This window comes from Nilaparvata lugens, chromosome 4 (assembly GCF_014356525.2).
Source record: "Nilaparvata lugens isolate BPH chromosome 4, ASM1435652v1, whole genome shotgun sequence".
Classification (NCBI taxonomy): domain Eukaryota; kingdom Metazoa; phylum Arthropoda; class Insecta; order Hemiptera; family Delphacidae; genus Nilaparvata; species Nilaparvata lugens.
Window position 1 is genome coordinate 43,437,650 of NC_052507.1, and position 27,653 is coordinate 43,465,302.

General features: G+C 36.3%; 2 protein-coding genes across 2 annotated transcripts; both read right to left on the reverse strand.

Annotated features, from left to right (window-relative positions):
- Positions 1-2,956: 2,956 nt before the first annotated feature.
- Positions 2,957-4,283, reverse strand: LOC111059535 (ATP-dependent DNA helicase PIF1-like). Its single transcript, XM_022347177.2, has one exon. The coding sequence runs from the start codon at positions 4,101-4,103 to the stop codon at positions 2,973-2,975; it is 1,131 nt and encodes a 376-aa protein (XP_022202869.2). The 5' UTR covers positions 4,104-4,283; the 3' UTR covers positions 2,957-2,972.
- Positions 4,118-7,978, reverse strand: LOC120351055. The gene is made up of 3 exons (XM_039427000.1): positions 7,962-7,978; positions 4,212-7,462; positions 4,118-4,144 (listed from the first exon to the last, which is right to left on the reverse strand). The coding sequence occupies exons 2-3, from the start codon at positions 7,446-7,448 to the stop codon at positions 4,118-4,120; spliced, it is 3,264 nt and encodes a 1,087-aa protein (XP_039282934.1). The 5' UTR covers positions 7,449-7,462; positions 7,962-7,978.
- Positions 7,979-27,653: the final 19,675 nt, after the last annotated feature.

The following is a 27,653-nucleotide window of genomic DNA, read 5'->3' on the forward strand; positions in this document are numbered from 1 at the left end:
TTTATACCAAAAGTGACTAATTTGGTTAATCACCAGCAAGTAGTTTTCTTCAAATACTAAATACCAACTTACTCCAGGAATTGGAATCAGGTTTGTGGCAGGACAAGACGGAGTCGGGAAGAGGTGTTGGCCTCTCTTGTACATCTGCTACCCCTATCCGATGTATGTTAATTCTGGCATCAATTTAAATACTGATCAGTATGAAAATGGCTTGGAAGATAACTTTACTATATTGACGATTACTTTACACTGCTGTACAATTCAAAGTCTGATCGCACTAGTTGAATATTTCAATTTATAAATTCACAAATAACAGGGAAAAACTGTTCTTTTCCCCAACTTGGGACAGTTAATATATAGATAATAATTTTAACATAACGACGAATGTGTAAAATTGAATTTCAACGGCAACAATCGAAAAAACAGCAACGATCCTGTTTTTTCACCGTCCGATCCGAGCTGACAACTTCAACTAACGATTATGCGATTGAATAATCTAAATACTAACTTATCCGCTAGGGCGCAGCAGCTGCCGGCCTCGCCACTACAACTACTGCTAGACTTTAAACTAATTTAAACTTGACTTAATCTAAATACGCTAAAGGGTGTCACCAGCAATGTATCTCTCTTTGTCCTGCTCATTGAAATTAGGATGGATACTATTAGTACCACTTATGAGTACAATCCAATCATTATGGCCAACACCCACAGTCTCATTTTGAGAAAGCATCCAGTCGGCAAGAGACTCAAACCTCATACCAGGGGCTACGGTAGATACACAGGACATATTCTTGTACAGTAGTTCAGTCAATGGAACTCTCAACCCCCTGCCAAGACTATTTGCCCAGAGATGAAGCTTTGGTCGCGTTAGCGGTCCATTCTTGACAACCATATTACTATTAGCCATATTATAACTACTTGACTGATAAATGCTTCTATTAAGTTTTTTCACTGTTGAAATATTTTTTTGAATATCTGACAGAAGTTCAATATTAGTTTTCAAAGAAGATTCTAGCTGGACTATTCTATCAATAAGACTGTTTCTAAATTTCTGAGCTTTACAATTATCATTTTCAAAGCTATCAGTCAATGGTGGCTTGAAGATTCCTCTCTCATCAATACTACAGAACCCAATGCTTTCAGTCTGAGTACTGTGATGATTTTTTTAAATAGACCTCATGAGAAGAGAGAAAAATTGTGATTACCTTTTAAAATGAAAGAATTTGCTAAAGGAATAGTTAGCGACCGAGCGATAAAGCTTACTTATCAGTAACTGTATATTAGATAAGAGTACCGTTCTGTACTGAATATTTTCTAGAAAATTATTCAATAAAATTATAATTATTCTGCAAATAAAGCACGAATTACTTATGAATTGCTCATTGAATTTTGAGGTTACACTTTGTTTACTACCGATCAGGTGTTTAAAGCGGCTCGAACGCAGCTGACTGATTCAAAGTATTGTCAAATGTCATGCCGGTTTCATGCAAGGTATAATATCATTTCTAAAAATTATAAAACTACTAGCTGTACCCTGCCACGCTTCGCAGTGGCACATTGTGATTGAATGTTTATTTTTTTTTTCTGTGGCCCCCACTATATATAAAATATGTGTTGGGAAACCACAAATATTATGCTTGTTAAATAAATTATGAACATCTGTGTTATGTGAGCTGTTAAATCTGGTTTATTGTGCAATTACAAAACTAAAAGGAAAAATAATGTTTATGTGAGAAATAAAATGAAAAAAGCAAAATTTTTAGAAAAAAGAAATTAAAATGAGTAAATGAATACCTATATATAAAATAGAAAATTATTGATGGAAAATAATTAGATTCTAAAAGAAAAAATATTTGAGAATAGTCTCTTAAAAAGGATTGATAAAAAAATGAATTAATAATATTCATAATATCTAGTTTGTAATAAGGTCTTCACTATAATTTATTCTATTTTCAATTATCCAAGTTTTTGTTTTTGCTTTAAATATATTAACCAGTACCATTTCCTTGATGTCCATTGGCAGCCTGTTGTAAATCTTCGGTCCTAAGTATGTGACTGTTCTCTGGGCGGCAGTTGTTGTCATCCTGGGGACTGCTAGAACAATATTCCTTCTTCGCGTGCTGTGGGTGTGGTCCATGTTGAGAAAGAACTGCGGGTTTTTCCTGATGAATGTGAGTAATTTGTGAATGTAAATTTGTCGGATGCTCAGTAGTTGGAGCTCTTCATATAGAGAATCTGAAGGGTAGAGTGGATGTTTCTGTCCCATTATTCTGAGGATGAGTTTCTGGACTTTAAAAACAGGATTGATATGGCAGAAATACGTAGCTCCCCATGCCAGGATTCCATATCTTGCTATTGACTCTACCAATGCGTGATATACAATTTTTAACGTATCCAGTGTGAGTATCTGTCGGAGTTGAATGAAACTGTAAACCAGTTTCCTGAGTTTTGTTGTTTGCTGTATGATGTGTTTGTCCCACCAAAGTAAGTCATCTATTATAACTCCTAAATATTTTATATTATCTGTTCGTTCTACTGATGGACAATTGCAGTCTATGCGATTTATTTTGCAGTGATGTAACTTGATTGTATTTCGTACAGGTTTTTTGGAGTCCGTCAGTGAAAATGCTAGAAATTTAGTTTTTGATGAATTGAGAGTCAGGATATTACTGTGGAGCCAAAGTGTAATTTTTTCCATGCCTAATTCAGCGGTTATGAAAGTCTCGTTCCAGTTGTTGCCTTGAAATATCACAGCTGTGTCGTCGGCAAAGACAATAATCTTGCCACCAATGTCGAGTGAGCACAACTCATTGGCAAAGATGAGGTACAGTATCGGACCAAGAACTGTTCCTTGTGGCACGCCGAATTTTACAGGAAGGCCTTCTTCTGCACTCAGATTTTTCCCTATTCTCACTCTCTGTTTGCGAATGGTTGAGAAATGAGAAAAAACAAAGAATACATTTCATATAAGTTTAATTTTGCAATACTTGTTTATATACAATATTTTTTGTTTTTCCACTGTCTGCGTAAATATAAAGACTATCTGGTTTGCCGACTCGGGAACACGCAACATACAGTTGTCCATGTGAAAAGCAATCCACATCTAAATCTAGACCACACAATTCTAAAGATTGACCTTGAGCTTTGTTGATTGTGATTGCAAATGCCAATCGAATTGGGAATTGCAATCTTTTAAATTGAAATGGTGTATCGGTCGGGATCGTGGGTATTCGAGGAATGAGGACATCTTCACCTTTGAAAGGCCCTGTTAAAATCGTTGCTTCCACTACATTATTCATTAATCTCTTAACTGCAAGTCGCGTGCCGTTGCAGAGTTTTGGCTGATTAATATTCCGCAAGAGGATAATTGGCACACCTACTTTCAATTTCAATATGTGTGGTGGTATCCCTGGCAGATCAAGTGAGTTTAGAAATTCTGTTGGATAATTAACTACTTCATCAGCTTCCACAACAGTGTCTATCGACTTATATGTAGTTTCATCACTTTGAATACTGGATTGTATAACATTATTAAGTTGATAGACATCTTTATTCTTTGCGGCAAGGATAGCTCGTTCACTGAGCCAATCATGATTTCTATGATTTATCTGAATGTCAGGAAATACTTTTTCGATCAGTTCTTCTTTTGATGTAACTAAATTACAAAAATTATCGGGAAGTGATATTTGTCTAGACGTCTCATCGACTGGCAGCTGACCGTTTCCAATTTCCAGTAACTGTCGTGAGAATACCTCAGCTGATGGATCATTCTGCAACTGGACACGCATATTCGTAGTCAACTCCAATGTATGTACGTGCCGCCATAGTGTTGAATATTTCAGGCAAGCATTAATTTCGTCTGCTGGTGTCGATCGAGAAATTACAGGCAATGTTTGCCTAAAATCTCCTGCGAGCAATATCAATGCATTCCCGAATGGTTGAACGTTTCCACGCAAGTCTCGTAATGATCGATCAAGAGCTTCGAGCGATTTTTTATGTGCCATTGTGCATTCATCCCAAACAATTAGTTTACATTTTTGTAATACTTTTCCCATACCGGATGCTTTAGAAATATTGCACGTAGGAGTCTCAATGATTTGCATGTTTAATGGCAACTTTAGAGCTGAATGCGCAGTTCTTCCACCTGGTAACAATGTTGCAGCTATTCCAGACGAAGCAAGAGCTAAGGCTATATCACTTTTTGATCGAACCGTTGCTAGAATCAATCTAATGAGGAATGTTTTCCCAGTTCCTCCTGGCGCATCCAAGAAGAAGGTCCCCCCAACTCCATCATTTATCATTTGCATTATGCGATCATAAATGCCTTTCTGTTCCCACGTTAATTTGGGAATGTTCGATTGGACATATGCCTGAAGATCATTAATGTTGTAACTCTGTTCACGGCGTAAATCTACATCAAATGCAGCAGTCGCAGTTCGGGTTGGTGCTGGCATTCCTAATTGACTAAGAACTTTATTTGCAATAGCTAAGCACTTGTCCTCAATATTTATCAATGCTTCGTTGTAAATGGCTTCTGTAAATTCTAAGGTCATATTGGCATTTTCAAGGCGTACTCTATGCAAAATATCTTCAGCCATATGCGAACGATATCTTTCCCATAACTCTGTGGGAGATGAAGGAAAGCAAGCGGTCAATATAATCGCAAATAATGCGCGAATTTGGTTTGGATGTGCAGTGTTGCACGCGTCATTGATGCATATGTTCCACTGTTGGTCATTTTCTAATAAATTCAGAGCTTGACACGTAGCGCGAAAAGTGGCATGTGTGACGCCGTCAACTATTTTTAATTGCTGGAAAGATGTAGGACCAGGCACATTTACCAATAGCATGCGAAGGTAAAAACATTCATCTTGATTGGGATGCACTGTATAAAGTCTACCAATTGTATTTTCTTTGAAAATGCCAGGGTGACCGTTGACTGGCTCCCCTCGTTTGCGCCGTACAAATACTTTTCTAGTTACATTCCACGTGTAGTAAGAGGGAACTTCTGAATACATTAGTGTTCTGGCAAAAGCGTCTTCCTGGCATAAGGTGAAAAAAGCAGTCAGAGTTGTACCAGGTGGATTAAGGGCTCTTTCTTGCACATTTGCATCTGTGAAATAAACACGCTGTCCATTTTCTAAATGTACTGCCAAGTGAACCACAGCTGGATTGCGTTCATGCATGGGAAATGAAAAAATTCGCCATGCAGCCTCATTGCTGCTTATGTATCTTCCAGCCTGGTATTGAGCAATTTCATCAATATCTCGTACTGCATTATTGTCACAATTATCAGATTGCACACTAAAAACTGCCATATCGCTGCCTTTATTTACATATTTACAGATATATTTAATCGATTTCACAGAATTGCAATATTCTACGTTTATGTGGGCTTGGTATGTTTTTGACAGTAAAGGAGAATATGGAACCACCCAACGGTTGTCTACATCAATATCACCATTTCGCATGTGTATAGTTGCCGAATTTCCACCATCTTCAGTTGATCGTCTTCTATACCGAGGATATCCATCGTCGCCTGTTACTGTGTTTGCTGTAAATGCTCGAGGATATTGCTTAGAGCATTTCCCATCTACCATGCATGGTGAATTTGGATTTAGTGTACCACATGGTCCATGTATCATGTTTTTGATGATCACTGCATGCAAATCCTTATCGCTGTCAGCCCGTGGAATCTCAGCGCATATCACGTCATCAATTTCGTCTGAAGTTATTTTATTGTAGAGCCAGATTAGTATATGCGCATGTGGTAATCCTCTCTTCTGCCATTCCACTGAATACATCCAGCAGCGCACAGATCCAAATACTTCAAGTTTCACAATGAAATCCATCAGCGATTTAAGCTTTTGCCGGAAAACACGTGCTATAATGTCATGCCTATCCACGTGTGATTGCCCAGGAAATAACAGCTGCTGTATCTCGTCCCAAACTGGATTGCAAGTGAAAGTGATAAATAAATCTGGACGCCCATAATGACGAACATATGACATTGCATCTTGAGCATATTCTTGCATGTGACGTGGACTGCCAATGAATGAAGATGGCAAAATAGTTAGCTTTCCAACGTTGGTTGTATTACCATCATTCACAACTGCATCTCGCAAATGAATATATTCTTCAGAGCGTAGTTTAGTCTGATTCAAACGAAGAAATAGCAAACGTTCCGTTTCAATTTTTGCATACATATCCACAAGGTACTGGTGAAATAACTGACGGAATTTTAGAATATGATTGTCCTCGTTCATCCGAATCATTAAGCGGTATGCGTAAAAGTTCATTGAGCTGCACTTTTTATTGATTTCTGCACCATTTACTGGATTTATCATTTTCACATTGAAATGATATCCATCAGCACCATCCCAAAAGATCAATGGATATTGTAAAGCATCGTAACAACGGTGAGTTTCTGCTACATTTATTAATTGATTATTTCTTCGATGGAGAACAATATCTCTAGGTTGGAACTGATCACCAACTATGACAATTGCTACTTCGTCTATAGTTGGAGCATTATATCTCCGGACATGTTCTCCAGCAGGAGTTTTGTCTGCGTGAATAACAATTTTGTGGGTATCTGATGGCATCATATCAATTGCTGTTTTGAACAAACGCACCAAACTGTTCCTTTCGTGAAGAAGCTCCTGCAGCTGCAAAATAATGGATCTTCTTAGCGAGTTATGTATTCCACAACGTGCATCTACTTCATGTCTATCATCACCAATGAAGTACATTTGTAGAAATTTATGGTCACTATCTGAGAATGGGAGCAGGGAGCCAGCTTTGTGATATATTTGCCCTTTGATTTTAAAAGTTGGCATGAATTGAGCAGTCACGATTTCCGCACCAAATGATGTCATTTGGAAGCAAGAGTTATATTTCCTGATGTTCGATAAGAAATGCTTTGATTCAGCGGTAGATCCAGTAAGTAAAGTTTTCAATGGCTCTGGTGGTGCATCAAGTTGAGGCAATTTGATTTTTCCGCCAGCACAACACATCCCTTTCGTTTCATTATTAAACTTTAGAGCCTGGCAGTAGCTACATACATGACTCATCTGACCAATGACAACATGCTGACTTGAACTATAATCAATAGCTGGATTGTACCGGAACGCAAGACGATTGTATTCCAGATGCAGATCAGCTGTTCTTTCTGTTCGTGTTTCAGCTATCCTCACCCTTTCGCGTTCATTGCGTTCAAAACGAACCAAATCTGTTGCTGCAGAACGCGACTGACGTGCTCGCAATCGTGCATCCTCAAGCCTGGCTGCTCGTCTTTCTGCTGGGTCCACGTTACGTGTCTGGATGGTGTTTAGCCTGTTCCTCTCTCGTAAAGATGTTTGCTCTTCCTCAGTGATATTCGAACGCCATCTCCTTAATCCTTCTGCATTGTGAGTGCGACGGCCCAAATTTGACTTTCTGCGAGGCATTATTTTGGTTTTTACTGAAAGAGAAGAAAGGAAAATATGTGTGTGTATTACTTTACACACGTAAGAAGTTTTGTTATTGTTTAATTAGTAAACTAATATTTCACGTATTTATTTCGTATATATATTACGTATTTAATATTAAATAAATAATAATTACAAAAAAATAAATCACGGTTGTCAGCGATTCAGTTATTCAAATATAACTTATAATAGATATTTAGAAATAATTGCATAGTTATGAGGGAAACAATCGATATATTCTCAATATTGAATAACCTTTTTGAGATTTATAGGCCTACCAAAAAATTAATACCACCAAAAAATATATTATATTTTTTATCGAATAAAATAAATTTTTATATTTATACTCAATTTAATGAAAAATCTCACTATATCAGAAATAAAGACAATTAAATTCCCTACAAAACGGGTGGTCAACGAAAATTTTCCGATCAGTGGTTCTGGTGATAGAGCGTTTTAAAGACAAAAACAGTTTTTGATAAGTGCTCTCACTCGGTAACTTTCCAAGTGGTACCGACGCGAGGTCTTTGATGCTGAGCCTCTGATGCAACGGGAATGAAACTGACCGGCTGAGCATTAAACGCTGGTCACGTTGAGTGATCATCTCGCATTGCGTATTGAAACTACTGTACATAAATCCTTTCCAACAATCAACTTATATCAATTATTTAATAGACTAATATATTATTATAATCTATCCCTTCATTTTGTTTATATGATCAAATAACCAGCTGACTACTAAAATATTAGCCTACTTTGTATTTTAGCATGCAACACAGCCCAGATCGTATTATCAACAACACCGTTGTCAAATGCCGGTATGTTAGTAGAAAAGAGATAAGAATTTTTTTTATTTCTCGTTGTTTTATGATAGAAGGAAACATAGCATGAATATGAAATAGAAATAAGATATTGAAACTATAAGATAAGCCGATCAGCTTATGAACTAAGGTTTGGAGGATTATGAAACATTGACAATTGAGAAATTATGAATACACAAATGCAAGAATAAAAGCCTCAATAATTATTATTCATTACAAGATTGATTTACATCGATAAGATTATACTCACACTATCGACTGAATCGCCAATTGATTGTAGCACGGTACCGGTATCGATCCATTCACTGATTGAAATTACTACAATATTAACACAAGTAACACGATTATTTGCACTGAAACACGAATTTATTATCGAAAAAAAAGCATCGGTATGCTTTCTTTGTTCTGAATTGCGAAAGTAATTGAAATCCAATAATTGTACCGGAAAACATACGGTAATCAAGAGTGTAGTTTACCGGTACTCTATATCTCACGAACCTGTTGAAGCTGCGTTTTGAAACATGCGCGCTATCTAGCGGTCAGATTTTGCACTTTGATTGCAGCAGCGCTCAGCTCAAATCTGGCCAAAAATGGCCAAAGTTTCACCCCCTCCCCCCGGGCCACCCTGCGAGCCCGGTCAATTTTTTTTTTTTAATCGACTTATTTTCGCGAGCTGACCCCGAATGTGAAGTCAAAAATCGGAAAAATCCATAAACAAGAAAGTTAAAAATTTTCGGGCGAGCGTAGCGCCCCTGAAAATTGTATAAAGTAGATAAAAACCATCCTTGATGCGGATTTTATATCATGTTAAAATTTCAACTCAATCGGTCCAGTACTTTTGGAGTTTTTGCATTACACACAAACCAACATAACATTTTTATATATATAGAAGATCAATAAAGGACCAAGAATTTCGAATAAAAAATAAAAATGTATGTATTATTGTTGAAATTATTTATTACTTAAGAAATTATATTATATGTCAGGTCTTATTGTAACTAACTAGGTCATAGCATGAAATTATATTATTGATAAAGACAGCAGAAATTAATTATAACAATCTCAGACATAATAAAAATTGTATAAGAATATTAATTTGTTAATTATTACTTCAACTGAACCACATGGTGGTTAAATCTCTTTGGCAAGCCTAAGCCAATCATAATGCATAGAAATAGCACCAAAAAGGTGATCGTTTGAAAACAACATATGTTAATCTGCTATCAGACAACAAACCTGCCTTATCATATATGCTAGCACATATACATTGTATAAGAGGAACTATGTCTAGAAGATTAAGCAGTTTTAAGAATTATACAAATTGAATTATTATCGTAATTAAAGGAATTATATTCTATTGCTTGCCACTGACGTCACGTCTACGTCATAACCGTTTTACCAATGGCAAATTTTCATGCAAATTATTACACCGAGATTCTCAGAAAGAAGGTTCTAGTCAAGAAGCTGAGAAAAAAGACTCCACTTCCCTTTTGAAATCCTCACCGTTCAGATCTCGTTATAGTTACCAAGACCTATTCGTAAAAAATTCTTGTTCGATTTTATATGTTTTATTTGTGAGCCAATATTTTAGGCTAATCTATTTGTTATTTGTAAATTTATTTTCATCAATCGGTAAATTAAAAGTTTAAAGTTAAATCATCCCTTAATTAATTTGGTGAAGGAAATATTAAATTAAAATTCCCCACGTGCTGAAATCGAAGCCTGGACCTGCTGCCGATCAAACGATTTTGATCTAAAGAAGAAAACCACGACCGCCAAGGAATTTCACGTGAGTTATAAGTTTAAAGGGGCCCCAATCTACGCTTCAAAAAATATTACAGTGCAGAAAACATAAATTTTTTCTTCGTTAAATTATTGGCCACGCCGACAAGCGCTTATTAGTTATTAAGAGCCTAGAATTTATTCAATATTGAATTTATAAGAACTTGTAGTTGATTAACTATCCTCCGCTGCCAGAACCACGATCCCCGAGCATTTAAAAAATATTTTATAATTCATTTTTCACTATTTTTTTCAAAACTGTTAAATTTTATCAATTGTAAAATTCTGTCGAGTCACGCATGGTATCATGCAAGTACAAGAAAATTGCTAATCATTTTTGTTAATGTTAAACCACTTTCAATCTGTAAATTATATTCTGAATCTGCACTGTGAGATCATATATTTTATTATAATATATTTCAATTTTGTTAATTCGTCTTCTGAGTTCGATTATTTCTTAAGCCTGTCAATTATTGTGTATGATACGTTCTATATCATCAAGAACCGATCGAATACGATCCTTGAAATAATTGAATTAAGCTGGATATTGGAACAGGTCTAAGTGGATGTAGTGAGTGGGGTCAGATCGAGATATTTGTTCTTTGTCCTTACTTGCTCATATATCAGCTTTTATCTGTTACCAACCCCGACTTGGGAGCAAATACATCAACAGTACAGCAGATGCAGCCAGAGATCATATAATTTCCTACAATAAAGCTTAAAACCCGACAAGACTCTGTTCTCGAAATATATTCCGAACGATATCTGGTCCTTGTACCCTATCTTAATCTTCGGAATTTATTAGAGACGCAGTCCCGTAAATTATCTACATCGGGATTTTTGCTCGACCTGTATGATTTTGTATGCTCATTCTTCACAGGTAATAATTTTAAGATATCCGTCTTCAGTGTTTAGCGATCGCTACACTGCTTATAAAAATTTCATCACTATACAATCTGTCATTAGAAGAATCAAGGGTGAGCGAGCGTTTAGGCCTCCCGCGATTCCGACAATTGTATTGAATCTTGTAGTGAATCAATCAGTCTGGTGTACACTTAGCGTCCACGCACGCAGTTACGAATTTTATAACCTCAACACCGTTGATTTAGTACAAGATTCACCCTACATATGTGAAGCCTTCAAAAAACGCTTTACATGATTTGCCGGCCCAACGTGAGGCATTTGGATACAACACTGCATGATTTAGCAAATCTCTCGACATATGTGAGGCGAGTAAAAAACAGCATCACAGTACCAATACTAATGATTTCATTGTCAAGTGGAGGAGTACTATTTCTCAAGACATCTTCATCCAAACTCTCAGTTTGTGTACAAATATCAACAAGATCTTTGTCTCTAAGCTCCATAATCAGCTTGTCGTTCATAATCGATCCATCAATGGCTGCCTGCCATTGAATCTTCAATCGAGAATTAGCATCTATTCAAATACTGTTGGATAACATCTTTCCAATATTGTTCCATCCATCTAGAAGTATATACTCTGTTCTTTTTTACATTGATATCACTTATGTATAAGTTACTCCAGTATCAAAATTTGGCCTTAACCTGAACAATTGGAAGTCACATTTAAATAGCTATTTTGGATTTTGGTAGAAATACATTTAGATGGAAATCAATTTATTCATTAAAGGCAATCTACATAATTCTAATAGGTTCTGATAACCCATGATGATAAAATAGGTGTTCAATGAATAAATGAAGCCTAACAGCTTGAAATATATTTCAAATTAAATTGATTCTACCTCGTTGCTAGTCAGCTTTACAATCGTACATGTATCATTGTATTGAATTATTAAATATTTGATGGTTTTTGTAAAACGACATTTCAATCCTGGACTAGTAGTTCTATGAACAGTAGACCTCGCACAGTTATAAAACACAGCCTCGTCTCATATACTGTCTATAAGAGTAAATCCTGTTTGTATGTTGTGTCGGCAAGATGTCGGTGTGAAAACGGCTAATGGCTGTTGGGGTTAGTGTATCAAAAATATGCTAACATCAAAAGCTTATCCCCTTCAACACACTGGCAACAGGTCAGCCCGAGTTGAAAGCAGATAAAGGTCGAGAGAAAATACTATGTTTTCTTTCCGTTATTAATTGCATGCGTCATTGCATGCAATGAATAGTCAACACGACAGCTGATCTTTTACTAAGTTACATTGATATATTAATTGCATGCGTTATTGCATGCAATTAAAAATCCACTCAACAGCTGAATTATTATGGATGATTCTACTCTGATTTTTACTGTAATATTGGCGTTCGAAGGAGATTTTACCCATTGTATTAACCTTAAAATGCAAAATTTCCAAAAAACCTTGTATATACATCGAGGTACAATTTAAAAAGAAATATACCTGTCAAACTTCATGGTAATCTCTTGCTGCGTTTCGCCGTAATTGCGGAACATATAAACATGAAGAGAAATGCAAAGCCGTCGACTTGAATCTTAGAACTCACTTCGCTCGGTCAATAAATCGAAATTTTAAGAAACCACAAATATCCTGGATGAAATGGGGAATCAATTGCTATATAGATTTGAATCTAAATGTCTAGGAAACACTAAACAGTCCACTAAATTCATCTTTTTTTTCTCCACAGGAGAAACGTTTAAAGCTGGCATCAAATGATGTCACCACATTATTTACATATGTAAATTATATATTTATATATGTATGTCACGTGGATTGAAGGAGCGTTTTTTGTCACGTTGTTTGTTGATTGAAGGAAAATTCTATTTTACTATTAAAATAAATCATAATGTATTTTACTTATCCACTTCGAGATTAACATAGTGATAATAAGTAGGAAATGAAATATATAGCAAACACTTCAGTTGCTATGTAGGCCTACTGTATTGTATTCTGTAGTGTCTTATTTTTTACTAAAGTAATGAAGTATCAGAAAATACTATTATTCAGCATTGTTATGTATTATTTTCTATGTCATTTTTTTTCTCTTTCTTTTCAATAATTTAAAATTTGTTATTATTTTAATAAGTAGATAACTTATCTATTGTTTGTTTTTAATCATATTATTTGTATTTTTTTTTTGTATTGTTATAATACTTGATAGAGAGTTGAGTGTAAGAGAGGGTCAACTGCGCCCTAACTTCGCTTTCTAAGAAAAATAAAGGCAGTAATTCTATTCTATTCATGTCACCATAATATATATATATATATATATATATATATATTATATATATATATATAATATATATATATATATATATATTATATATATATATATGAAAAAACAGATGGCATCCAATTTATTAGAGCAAATGGAATGCCATCATCTTCATGTGTAGGCAACACACCACACCAACCTTGTTCCTGTGAGACTGACCTTGTCTCTGTGACACTCCACTTGTTCGAATGGGACTCTACCCCTCTTGTTCCAGTGACACTACTTGTTCCGGTGAGACTGACCTTGTCTCTGTGAGACTGACCTTGTCTCTGTGAGACTCACCTTGTCTCTGTGAGACTAACCTTGTCTCTGTGGGAACTTGTTCCTGTGAGACTGCCATTTATAAAAATACTTGTTCCTATGAAACTTGTCTCTGTGACACTAATATCGTTCAAAAACACTACTTGTCTCTGTGAGAACTTGTCTCTGTGATACAGACCCATAATATTGATAGGAACAAGGGAGAAAGAGATAACATGGATGAAGAATGTCATGTTTATTGGAGAACATAACGATCTAGAACTAGACCAATAAGAACCGCAATACTTTATTTCTACTTGATTGATTCAGTAACGACTACCTTATCTAGTTGTTCCATTCATAAAACTACAAACTGGTGCTTTCTCTTGGCAAGAAGTAATAATATTATCTGTGATTAAATATAAATGTATAGTTTTTGCCTATTGAAAATGTAAATGCCGTATTCAGAGTTTGGAATCAGTAACTTATAGCTATATTTTTAGAGCATACTGAGCATAATTGTAATATTGTTATATTAGAATTAGCACTTGAATCATCACATAGAAGATTAAGCTTTTGATTCACGATTCACAAAATGAAACAGACCGTATTATTCTGTACCTGGATCATTCAATTAAACAGAGTTGGTGAGATTTATTCAATCTTGGTTTGAAAATTGCATGATTATTGAGGTGCTATTTACAGGGATGTCGGAAGCTGAAGCAAACAAACTGTTGGTAATGAGGATAGTTGAAGTGGAAAGAGAATAAATGGAGAGAATAAAATTATTGGCCAACCAATGACTCGGAAGAAATGAAATTCAATGACTGAGAGGAGTCTTGGCCAGAGTTTATTCCTAACCAGTCAGGATTTCGAGGTGATAATAATGTTCTTCCGAGTGCACACAGATGGTTCTAAAGTTTTTGTGCCAGCTCAAATAGGTATAAAGACAGAGATGTAGTAGCGAATACAATTCTGGTAGTAAACAAATAGTCCAATCAACGGGAAAAGTTTGTACGTGGTTGCGGATTGTCGAAGGCCAGTTAAACGAGAAGATGTTTATACGCGGCCAACTATTGGCACGGCAGTTGACAGCTAAACATGGCCACAAAGTAGAAGATTTCTACAGAAGACCCCTTCTTCTCTGTGACATGGCCGACTTCTCGTCATCTGTAGTGACTGAACTGGCAAAAACAAGACAGCGTACTGGCCTACACCGTTCACATGGCGCCAATTATTGTCGTGACAACTGAGATTCTGTGTGGTGGGGTGCTCACTTGGCCCAATTAACTATCCATAGTCTAATCCCGGAGACAGTTGGATTTCGGGCCAACTGTTGGGACAGTTGGCAAGACAATTGGCCTGAAGTGTTTACCGGAAGACAATAGTTTTATGCCAGTCAGTTGCCTTATGACAATTTATTTATTAATTTATTTATTTATTCCATCCTCTCTTTTAAATATTATTCTTTACTTTGTTATGTGGAAAAAGTTGGAATTAATAAACACACTTCAACGATACGATTTTCTTTATTTAGAACATAACAAAATTGGCCAATTAGTCTCGCCAATTAGCATAGTATAAACTAGGCTATACGGAAATTTATGTCGAATACAAAATTAGAGCTTACAAATCAGCCTACACGTTTAATTCGTAACATTTTTCCATATCTCTCATATTCTGGTAGATATGAGCTCTTGAAGGTGTCACAATTTGAAGAGTAACCCTTCCGGCTCCGTTTTTTCCATCTTTTTTGGCCTTATAACTTTTTCACGCTTGATTGAAATAATCCGTGCTAATCATTATTTCATCAATTTACGCATCTCCCTACAATTGTTGCAGCCGTTATACTCGTTATAGTGTTGAGAGTAAAATCTTCAGTTTAACAACAATAAATCAATTGACAGGGAAATTTGGCGGGAACGTTTGGAACACAATATTTGACATCGCAGCTTTGTTTGGACTACTTAGAAGGTGAACATATCAAAAGTCTTCATCCCTACCCCTTGTGCTTAAAGGTTAAGGGTGGTTTGAAAGTTGCGTTTTTTCATTTCTGGCTTACACGTATGTATCTGGGGAACAATGCATTTCAGAGGCATGACCGCATGACTTCTTCTTCTTCTGGTTCCTTCTCCTATCGGAGGTTGGAAGTCATCACGGCAATTTTCCATAAGTAAATTTCACCGCATGACTAACTGAACAATAATGAAGCTGGATAAATTTTCTACAAGTTTCGTTTCGTGGAGTTTTGTCATATCTCCTTTAGTTTTCGAGATATCCATTTTTAGATATTTAAAATCTTTGAAAAGACAGTTTTCCTTCCCATCTCTTTGCACTGGTAGGGCTTATTACTCAACGACAATGCATCGAGAAAATAGGTACTGAACATTGGGTTGTAGAGGATTTAATTCTTTTCAATTCTTTTCAAATATGTTACTTTCAAACCACTCTCACTCTCTTAGCAGAGGTGGTAGTGGTGAGGACTTTTGATATGTTTACCCTCTTACTATCCCTAATTGAGCTGCTGGGTCAAAAATTGTGTTCCAAAATTTTCCTCTATACCTTTTTTGACCTCCCTGTGGGTGGGGGAAACAGATTCAATTAGACAGACTCTGATGATAGATCAAAGGACTAGAATACACCCACAGTATCCCCTGCTTGATCATAAGAGGCGACTAAAAGGGGGCCCTCCTCTTCCAAATCCCTTCTTCCTCATCCGTTTCTTCTACTTATTCAGGTTTGGAATTCTTTGTTATTCTTCAAGTTGACACTTCTTCTACTGACTTAGCTAAGTGTCATTCTCTTTTCTCTCCTCAATCCACATTCTCTATCTGGCCTTCCTTGTCCATCATCTTCCTCTCTTCGTCCCAAACACTTAGACAAGGCTCGTAGCTGTAGTGGAAGCAACTTGTCTAGGGGAGAAAACCCTACACAAATCCTGTAAGTTCAGGCGCAGCAAGGTGGCGGCCCCACCGCTGAACTCAACCTACGCAGCGTTCGTCCCGCGGCCAGGGGATCTACCAAATTACTGACAAACTCACAAACAGCCTCAGAAACCGGACCAGAATTATGGATAAAAATGAAAAAAGGACTACTAAAGAAAAACGATTTGGAATTGCGGATATTTTGGAATTGGCCATGTGGAATGTTAGAGGTTTATCAAACAAAGATTTTGAATTCATTAAAGCAACAGAAAGTTGATATAGCTGTTATCACGGAAACCAATAGAAAGTTACAGGGAACAAAGGACTTGACAGACTCTTGGATGGTATACAAAGGAGTCCCACAGAATCAGAGAGCAAGTACTGGAGTAGCAATCATGGTGAGCAGCAAGTGGAAAAACAGTATATTGGATTATACTTGTATAAATAAAAGAATTATAACCATAAGACTCAGAATTAAAAGAGGCCACCTAACTTCCATTGGAATATATGCACCGGATGAAGGAAAGAAGGAAGAAACAGACTTGTTTTATGACACCCTCCAAAAGATTTTGAATAGAATAACCAGAACTGATCATGTTGCAATAGTGGGTGACTTCAACGCTTGAGTGGGCAACATTCCTATATCAGATATTGCGGGCTCTTGTGGCGAGGCAACGCTCAACAACAATGGACAAGAACTAAGACAATTGCCACATTCAATAATCTAAAAATTACAAATACATTTTTCAAGGAAAAGGACAGTCATGAACACACTTGGAGTGCTAGAGGTTTGAGATCAATGATTGATTATGTTATCGTTAATGATAAGTTAAAGAGCTCAGTACATGACGTCAGAGTATTCAGAGGATGTGATATTTACGGTGATCTTTATCTTTTAATAAGTAAAGTTTTGATACTAAAGAAATGGAGAACTGTAGGTAGCATTCGTTAAGACTAGGACAAAAGGGTTTTGTAACTTATAGCATGCCAAATGAAGGACATAAATGTTTAAAAAGCAAATATAAATATTTATTGCATATATGTGAGCAAATAAAAGTCATAAAAAACATAATTAAAATAAAAGGGAAGTGAGATCTAATTTTTCTAGGCATATTAATACATTTGTATACTTGCTCAAAATCTTGTGATTTACCAATCAGAGTACAGTATTTGTTAGGTGCTGAAAAAAATTTAATTCAAAAGTCTCCACGTGATCTTTTTTAAAATTATAAAAATTTGTAATTATTGTAGAGTACATAAAAAACTGTAATTGGAATAAAATAGAAGTAAAGTGTAAATATATTCCTGTTCAACATAGTAATATGCTCTCGTACTGTGAACTATTTGACAGTATTAAATTGCATTATCGCGGATTCATTGAAATCCACCAATAGGAGAAGATATTTGAATTTTATGCAAATTTAGAATTGGAAGTATCATCGAAAGAGAATAAGGGAAGACCAACTGCCCATTTGCTTTCCAGAGACCGACCAAGATGCACACCATCATGAGAGCACTGATTCCCTTATAAGAATTAATATTATTTATTGCCAAAGTTTAAATCTTGAAAAACTCATATAAGTAATGAACCTAACTCAGTGAAGTTGCTCTATGACATGAGTTATTAATTTGAATATCCCCATTGGAGAGGACGACAGCAAAAAGCATAGGACACATGAGGCGAATCCACGTCACCTCTTTAAATTTGTGAAGAATCTACGCACATGAGTTACAGGAATATAATTTCTCAAGAGGGCCCTCAGTGCCACGAATTAATAGAAATTTCATAAAATTGGGTTGATTTAAACCCATGTTGGGTTGCTAGTCCTCCATTGGGTGCCTTCCCAGGTGGCAGATAGGGGAATGCCTCCAAGATATGGGTGGTACCAGTGAAAGCAAATAACCGGGATGGACCAAAACTAGCAAATCGGCCAATGGCCTCGAAGGCGGATGAGGAGAAATCCCAATGGCGGAGAGGGCGGAAGAGCCTAGGGAGTCAACCCGAATAAAACACAGGGTGGGTTACACTCTGAAAGCTGCGGTGAAAGCAAGTACCTAGGAGAAGGCGACTCTACACAAATGACCCTGGTCCTCCAGGTTAAGGGTTGGTCTAAGTGTTAACTGCTCTTCACCTTGAAAAATTACTTGTTCAGAAAACTCAAACTATGCCTCGGAATTGGGACCGGAATAATGGAAATGGAAAAGGAAATGCACACAAAATATGAATAAGGAAAATGGACTGGAATTTTGCCAAATGGAATGTAAGAACAATGATGAGAGCCGGAAAAAAGAAATGTTGAAATTTAATATTCAGTTGGTTGTGCTGCAAGAAACATGTTGGAGTGGGTGTGGAAGAATAGATAAGAAGGATTTCTCTTCCATGTATAGTGGACCAGAAGAAAGGACAGGACAGGGAGGAGAGGGCTTCATGGTAGACAAAAATTGATTATGTTATCGTTAATGATAAGTTAAAGAGCTCAGTACATGACGTCAGAGTATTCAGAGGATGTGATATTTACGGTGATCTTTATCTTTTAATAAGTAAAGTTTTGATACTAAAGAAATGGAGAACTGTAGGTAGCATTCGTTAAGACTAGGACAAAAGGGTTTTGTAACTTATAGCATGCCAAATAAAGGACATAAATGTTTAAAAAGCAAATATAAATATTTATTGCATATATGTGAGCAAATAAAAGTCATAAAAAACATAATTAAAATAAAAGGGAAGTGAGATCTAATTTTTCTAGGCATATTAATACATTTGTATACTTGCTCAAAATCTTGTGATTTACCAATCAGAGTACAGTATTTGTTAGGTGCTGAAAAAAATTTAATTCAAAAGTCTCCACGTGATCTTTTTTAAAATTATAAAAATTTGTAATTATTGTAGAGTACATAAAAAACTGTAATTGGAATAAAATAGAAGTAAAGTGTAAATATATTCCTGTTCAACATAGTAATATGCTCTCGTACTGTGAACTATTTGACAGTATTAAATTGCATTATCGCGGATTCATTGAAATCCACCAATAGGAGAAGATATTTGAATTTTATGCAAATTTAGAATTGGAAGTATCATCGAAAGAGAATAAGGGAAGACCAACTGCCCATTTGCTTTCCAGAGACCGACCAAGATGCACACCATCATGAGAGCACTGATTCCCTTATAAGAATTAATATTATTTATTGCCAAAGTTTAAATCTTGAAAAACTCATAATAAGTAATGAACCTAACTCAGTGAAGTTGCTCTATGACATGAGTTATTAATTTGAATATCCCCATTGGAGAGGACGACAGCAAAAAGCATAGGACACATGAGGCGAATCCACGTCACCTCTTTAAATTTGTGAAGAATCTACGCACATGAGTTACAGGAATATAATTTCTCAAGAGGGCCCTCAGTGCCACGAATTAATAGAAATTTCATAAAATTGGGTTGATTTAAACCCATGTTGGGTTGCTAGTCCTCCATTGGGTGCCTTCCCAGGTGGCAGATAGGGGAATGCCTCCAAGATATGGGTGGTACCAGTGAAAGCAAATAACCGGGATGGACCAAAACTAGCAAATCGGCCAATGGCCTCGAAGGCGGATGAGGAGAAATCCCAATGGCGGAGAGGGCGGAAGAGCCTAGGGAGTCAACCCGAATAAAACACAGGGTGGGTTACACTCTGAAAGCTGCGGTGAAAGCAAGTACCTAGGAGAAGGCGACTCTACACAAATGACCCTGGTCCTCCAGGTTAAGGGTTGGTCTAAGTGTTAACTGCTCTTCACCTTGAAAAAATTACTTGTTCAGAAAACTCAAACTATGCCTCGGAATTGGGACCGGAATAATGGAAATGGAAAAGGAAATGCACACAAAATATGAATAAGGAAAATGGACTGGAATTTTGCCAAATGGAATGTAAGAACAATGATGAGAGCCGGAAAAAAGAAATGTTGAAATTTAATATTCAGTTGGTTGTGCTGCAAGAAACATGTTGGAGTGGGTGTGGAAGAATAGATAAGAAGGATTTCTCTTTCATGTATAGTGGACCAGAAGAAAGGACAGGACAGGGAGGAGAGGGCTTCATGGTAGACAAAAAATTGAAATCATCTATCCTAGGCTTTCATCCCGCAGGTAGTAGAGTGTGCCGGCTCAGGATGAAAGGAAAATTCAGGAATCTCTCTTGATCTCTCTTGGTTTTGCAAGTGAGTAAATGTGTATTAGTTTGGCTCCGTCTTCTAACAGATATTTTGTAGGGTTATACAGTTCAATTCACTACAAATTATACATCTATTTATTCAGTTTCTTGAACTGAATTCAATAGTGAAATTATATTTTAGATTAACTCACACTCTTTCTATTTATCTTGAAAAAACATTCCTAATTCTTCAGTCTACCTTCTCGCCTGTAAAAGTGTGAATGCACCTAACGGTACACTATGGTTCGACCGAACAGAGGCATGACGAAGAATGAGGTCAATGCTCCGAAGCCAGCTATTTCTGGATCATTGTCTGAAGAGACCCTTCACATTATTCGACAGCAAATCGAGGAATCTGTGCATAATGCCGTCTCAATGGCTGTGAAGTCTACTTTTGAGAAATTTCAGGCATTGAAGGAGGAGAACAAACAGCTGCACAATAGCATTTGTGAGCTGGAGGTGTCTTGTCATGTGAAGGTCGACGACCTCGAGCAATATGGGCGCTGACATTCAATACGTACCTGAGATTGACAATTGATCCCTGAGAGTGACAAAGAAGACACGGACCTGCTGGCACTTGATGTCTTCAACAAGAAGCTGAACGTGCCCGTGACTCTGGCAGATGTCAACCGCTCGCATCACGTTGGAAGGCATCAACCACCTCAACAAGGGCAAGCAAAACCTAAGGACCAACCCATCATAGTTCGACTCTGCAGCTACCGGACCAGGAAGATGATCTTCGACGCTAAGAGGAAGCTGCAGGGTTCCGGCGTCACCATTCGCGAGGATCTGACTGTGGAGCATCTCAAGATCCTCAATGCTGCGGCCGACCGTCATGGGCATTGGAATTTCTGGTCATTGGACGGGAGGATCCAGATCTCTATCAGCGAGGGAGGATCCAAGAGAGTCCACACAGTCGAGAGGATGCCGACCTTCAAAAAGTAGAGGTGAATTGAATCATTTCAGGATTCAATGACCAAGGTGCCCTTCACTACAATAATAGGAAATTCGTTCTAATACATTTCACAGTAGATATACCTTGGCATTTTTCATGAGCTGGCTTTCTGTTCTATAAATGAATCTTTCCACTGCTATTTATGATTATATATATAAGGCAATTATTTCAAACTAAGGAGATCCACATCTGTTGTTACTGATTAATGATTTATCTTGATAATAATTCCCAAAACTACGTTCAATGCATCAACTACTATACGCCAGAGGGTACTTAGAGAATCATTATCTCTATTCTTACTAATAATTATTACATCTCTTACCAAAATTATTTCCATGATTAAAAATTTTCGAAATGCTGAATTTCAAATAAATTGGATGATTAACATACGTTACAGATATAGATGTAATCTATAGGTATAGATAGTAATCTCTTCTATATTAGGTGTACATAATAATATCTTCTACTATTGCCACAGCTCGAACAATAGAAGCTAATGTGTGAAGTATTATTGATAGAACAGAGGGGTGGGTAGTCTGTTCATATGCTTATGTTTCATTTAACGTTATCTTAGACATTCATCACTAAAATATTACAGTACTCAATTTACTACTTTTATCGTTATTGCAACTCCCAATAATTAATTATACTTCTAATACTATATAATATTTTTCATACTTCACCGTTCAATCCTATTTAAAACTCATCTAAAATAATCCAGCACTTTCTCCATCGTCTCCTCTACTTCTTATTTTTCTTTCTCATTTCTCTTCTTGATCTTATATTTATAATGATTACTAGAATATTGTTGTAATTTTTATTACATTTATTATAACTGTTGTGATTTTAGCGATGATGATTATTATTCTTTCCCATTCTTCTTCTTCTGAAGGGAGCCGAACTGTCAAGGCATACTGAATGCACTCGAATCAAGAGACTTTTTCATTTAGGTTAAGTTTTATCAGTTTCATCCCCATTTTCCCCATCATGTGTTGTTCTGAGGTCGGTTCACGATTGGTCTGCTGCTTCCATGATGCCTCTCACTGACATGTCAGCTCGCTCGCCCTCAAGTAGGCGATTATTCCAATAATAGAAATAATGACGCAGGTATGTTCCTAGCAAATAAGCTCCACTCTTTCAAAAAACTTTTCAAGGCTGCTCACCTTAACGTACAATCCCTCAGCTGCCACATTGATGAACTCAGAGCAATCTTCCGTTTTCAGGACTTCAATATAATCGGAATTTCCAAATCATTTTTGAAGCCTAGTACTTCATCAAATTTTGTTTAATTGCCTGGATAATATAATCTTTTCCGGAATGATAGATTAAATAAAGCTTGTGGGGGTGTAGCAATTTATGTGAAAGATGGTATCAAAACAAAAGTTTTTATCACATCTAAACAAGAGTCTTGTTCCAGACCAGAGTTTATGCTACTTGAATTATCCTTATCTAGTACTGATAAATTACTCGTTGGTATCTTTTATCGCCCACCAAAAATAGGTAATTTCACAGATTTCGAAAATGCCTTGCTTTCTCTTATGCCTTGTTATAACCGTATACTAGTTTTGGGGGATATGAACACCGACTTGAACATGACAAATCGTAACTTTGACTACTCTCAACTGACTACAATTTTCCAATGCCTAAACATGACTATTTTACCTCTCGATCCAACTCATCATACTAATGAATCAGACACACTCATTGACCTTCTCATTGTTAGTGATCCCAATGAGGTTGTTCAAGCAGGCCAAATCTCAGTCCCAGCTATTTCTAGACATGATTTGATCTACTGTGTACTTTCCCATAAGATACCCAAGCCAGAACAGAAAATTATCACTTATAGAGACTTCAAAAACTTTGATGAAGCCGCCTTCCTGACTGATGTGGCTCAGACTCAATGGCATCAAATTGAAGCATTACCCTTAGTTGATGACATGGTCAAGACTCTCGAGAATTGGACTTTGACTTTGTATGACAAACATGCACCTCATGTGACAAGGAGGATTAATAGAAAACGACGAGTACTGTGGATGACTGAAGACATACTTAAGATGATGGGATGTAGAGACAAAGCACATAGAAAATTCAAAAATACATTTGACTTGAACAGTTTGATTGAGTATAGGAGACTTAGAGATAGAGTTGAACAGGAATTACGAAACTCGAAGATTAGGTACTTGAATTCGTTCATGACAAACAATAGACAAGACTCTAAATCACTTTGGCAGGGAATAAAAGAATTCGGGCTTGGCAAACAGAAATCGAATCCCCAAATTGACTTGCCATTGAACAATATAAATGACTATTTGGTTTCACACTCTAACCAACGTGACAAAGTTGTCATTGCTAATCATATCGATGATCTTGAAGAGCAGGTTACAAACTTAGATTTACCAATTACTGATCAATTTCATTTCTATACAATCTTAGAAGAAGACACTTTCAAAGCAATTCAATGTATTCATAATAATGCTATGGGTGTAGACAAAATTTCTATTAAATTCATCAAGAAGATGTTATTTGCTGTTTTACCAACCATTACATACATTTTCAACAAGTCACTTGAAGAAGGCAATTTCCCTGAAAACTGGAAGTTTGTTCTGGTTTGCCCTCTAAATAAAGTTCTATCACCCAATAAAGTTGAGGATTTTCTATCAATCAGTACTCTACCTGCATTGTCCAAAGTGCTAGAAAGACTCAATCATGCTCAAGTTGTAAAATTTCATGACAAGAATAGTAAGCTTCATAACTTTCAATCAGGCTTGAGGAAATTCCATTCAACTGAGACGGCTCTGCTTCGTGTCACTGATGATATAAGGTTAGCTATGGACCAAAGAAAATGCACCATCCTCACCCTATTTGATTTTTCTAAAGCATTCGATACTGTTGATCATACAGTCCTTTTGAATAAGTTGGCTATTCTTGGTTTCAGTCACAACTCGTAAGTTTGGTTCAAATCCTATCTATTAGGTAGGAAACAATGTGTATCTGTCGGTGACAAGAAGTCAACTTGGAACAACGTTATGCATGGAGTACCACAAGGTTCAATTTTAGGCCCTCTCCTCTTCACTTTGTATGCTAATGACCTTTCTTCCATTATCAAATTCACAAAATCAGTGTAGACAGTAATGACATTCCTTAGTGTAGCTCAGTTAAAAATTTAGGCATTATTATGAATAATACTCTTGACTGGTCAGAACAAGTGAACAAAACTTGTAAAAAGGTATTCTCAGCCATGCATGCATTGAAGAAAATGCACGATATTCTCCCTAGAAACATTAAATTATTATTGGTTCAATCTCTCATCTTCCCACATCTAATGTATGGTTATTCTGTTCTTAACAATATGCAAGTCACTCTGAATGATAAACTACAGCGTTGCCAAAATTATTGTCTACGTTTTGTGTACTCTCTCCAACGCCATGATCATATCACCCCAGCCCACATTGCTAGTTCAACATTAAAGCTTCCCGATCAAAGGGTTTTTCCAATAGTCAAGCTTGTTAGAGATATCTTGAAATACGGTAATCCGAACTATTTTGAAGATGATTTCAAATTCGTCTCTGAAGGTAGGAGGATAGATGCTTCACATACTGGAACCGGAGAAAGTACTTTAAGGATACCCAATCATTGAACTACTATTCTCACAAAATCCTCCTTAGTCAGTGCCTGTCGTGCATGGAATGCACTTCCTGTTTCTATCAGGAAGCTTTTCAATTATCGAGAGCCGAGCGAGCTTCATCCTGACTTTAAAAAACATCTTTTGGAACAAATGACCGAAACTGTCTGGCCCTAGAACAATCACATGACAACCATCCCTCACCCATTCCACCAATATAAACCTTTAAACCTGTTATAGAACGAATTGTATATATGATAAGATAAGATAAGATAAGATTCTTTATTTCGCAACCAATTTACAACAACAGTACAGCGCACAAAACTAAAAAAAAAAAGATAGCAAATAAGAATAATAAAACAATACTTAAGAGAACTTTTTAACCGAATAAATATGAAACTTGCTGATAATACTAATTGTATTAATTCTCATTATAGGATTATGGAATGTAATCTAGCACAGCTACACTGTTTTACAAAAATACAACATAATTAATGCACGAAATAAAATACTGCATGCAAAGACCTTCATAACAAGGTCACGTTCGCATATATTATATAAACTCATGTTATTTCAATTATCCACTGCATACTGCTGTATATTACTGAAAGTTGATAACCCTGATCTACTTTCAGCCTACTTCATTTTATTAATCAATTATTTGATCTTATCTACCTACATAATTATTTTACTTTATCAATTTTCTGTTGTTTTTTCTCTTAAATATTCATATTGATTAAAACTTTCACAATATTTCCATTAATGAATAAATCCTTAGTTTCAATAATGAAATTGACGTTTTGGTAGAGAGTTAGTGGGGAAGATATTTTTAATATTCTTTCCGAAGAATGGACATTGATATGTCCAAAGCTCCGCCAAATTATGTAGATGCATAACAATATAATTATTATCTATAGTTATTATATTACGAATCGCTTTTTCATATCATATACAGTTCAATAATTATTTTCTTAGTCTATATTATGTAAATTCATCTATAATTTTGCTGTATTGTAAGCTATTGTATATAAGTGTATAAGCCAGTATATATTCTAATCTACATAAATAAAGTACTCAATCAATCAATCAATCAATCATTCTCTGCATATGCACCAACTGAAGAAGCAGAAGAAGATGTCAAAAATAGCTTTTATGAAGCGCTAGAAAAGGAGTTGAGAATGGTACCCAGGTATGATCTGCTGATAGTGCTTGGAGACTGGAATGCCCAGATTGGTAAGAAGGACTTTCTGAGAACAGTTGCAGGCAAGCATACACTGCATGAAGAGACCAACGATAATGGAATTAGACTCTGTGAGTTTGCAATGGCAAAGAATATGATTGTGAGCAGTACTTGCTTCTCAAGAAAGAATATACACATGGGAACCTGGACATCACCATCAGCAGAAACAGTCACACAAATCGATCACATTTTGATATCTAGAAGACTTGCCTCATTAATAATAGACGTCAGATCTCAAGGAGGGCCGAGACTTTCAAGAGTGGAAGATGGAAGTGGTGCAAGGAGACGTGTGATTGACAAAGAAAAGCTAAGAAATCATGACTATGCAGAGGGGTATAGAACAGAGCTTGAAAGGCTAATACCGGATGGTCTGAATGAAGTTGATGATGATGAAAAGGGCTGTGGGATAATTTAAAGAAAACAATCAATGATGTTGTCAATTAAAGCCTTGGTGAAAGGAGAAAAGGGAGAAATGATGAATGGTATGATGAGGAGTGTGAGGAAGCCATAAAAAAGAAAAATGAGGATAGGAAAATGATGGTCCAGAGAAACACAAGAAGAAACCGCACCAAGTATTGTGAGAGTAGGAAAGCAGCCAACAAAATATGTGGATGAAAGAAAAGAGAATATATGAAGAGGCTCATCAATAATATAGAAATAATGAATGAACAAAATGAAAGCAGGAAATTTTATCAGGCAGTCAAAAGAATGAAAAAAGGTTTCCAGCCTAATTTAATAGCCTGTGAAAGCCGTGATGGAAAAGTACTAGGAGAAGAAAATGATATAATGGATGGATGGGCAGAGCACTTCAGGGATGTCTTGAACCGAGAGGGGGATTGATGAGCAAGAACAATTGGCATATGCCAGTGCAGAACTCTTGATCCCTCCCCCAAGCTATGAAGAAGTGGCAGAAATTATAAAAAAATCTAAAATTAATAAAGTGCCTGTGGGAGATTCAATACCTGCTGAGCTAATAAAATTTGGTGGAAATAAGATAGTGAGAGCTCTGCATACATTGATAACATGGATATGATAACATGGCCTGAAGAGTGGACAAGTGGTGTGATATGCCCCATACTAAAAAAAGGTGATAAAATGAATTGTAATAATTACAGAGGTATTACGCTACTCTGCACATCATACAAACTTTTTTCTGCCCTGGTGTTGAGGCGACTAGGGGTGTATGCTGAAGAAATAATTGGCGATCA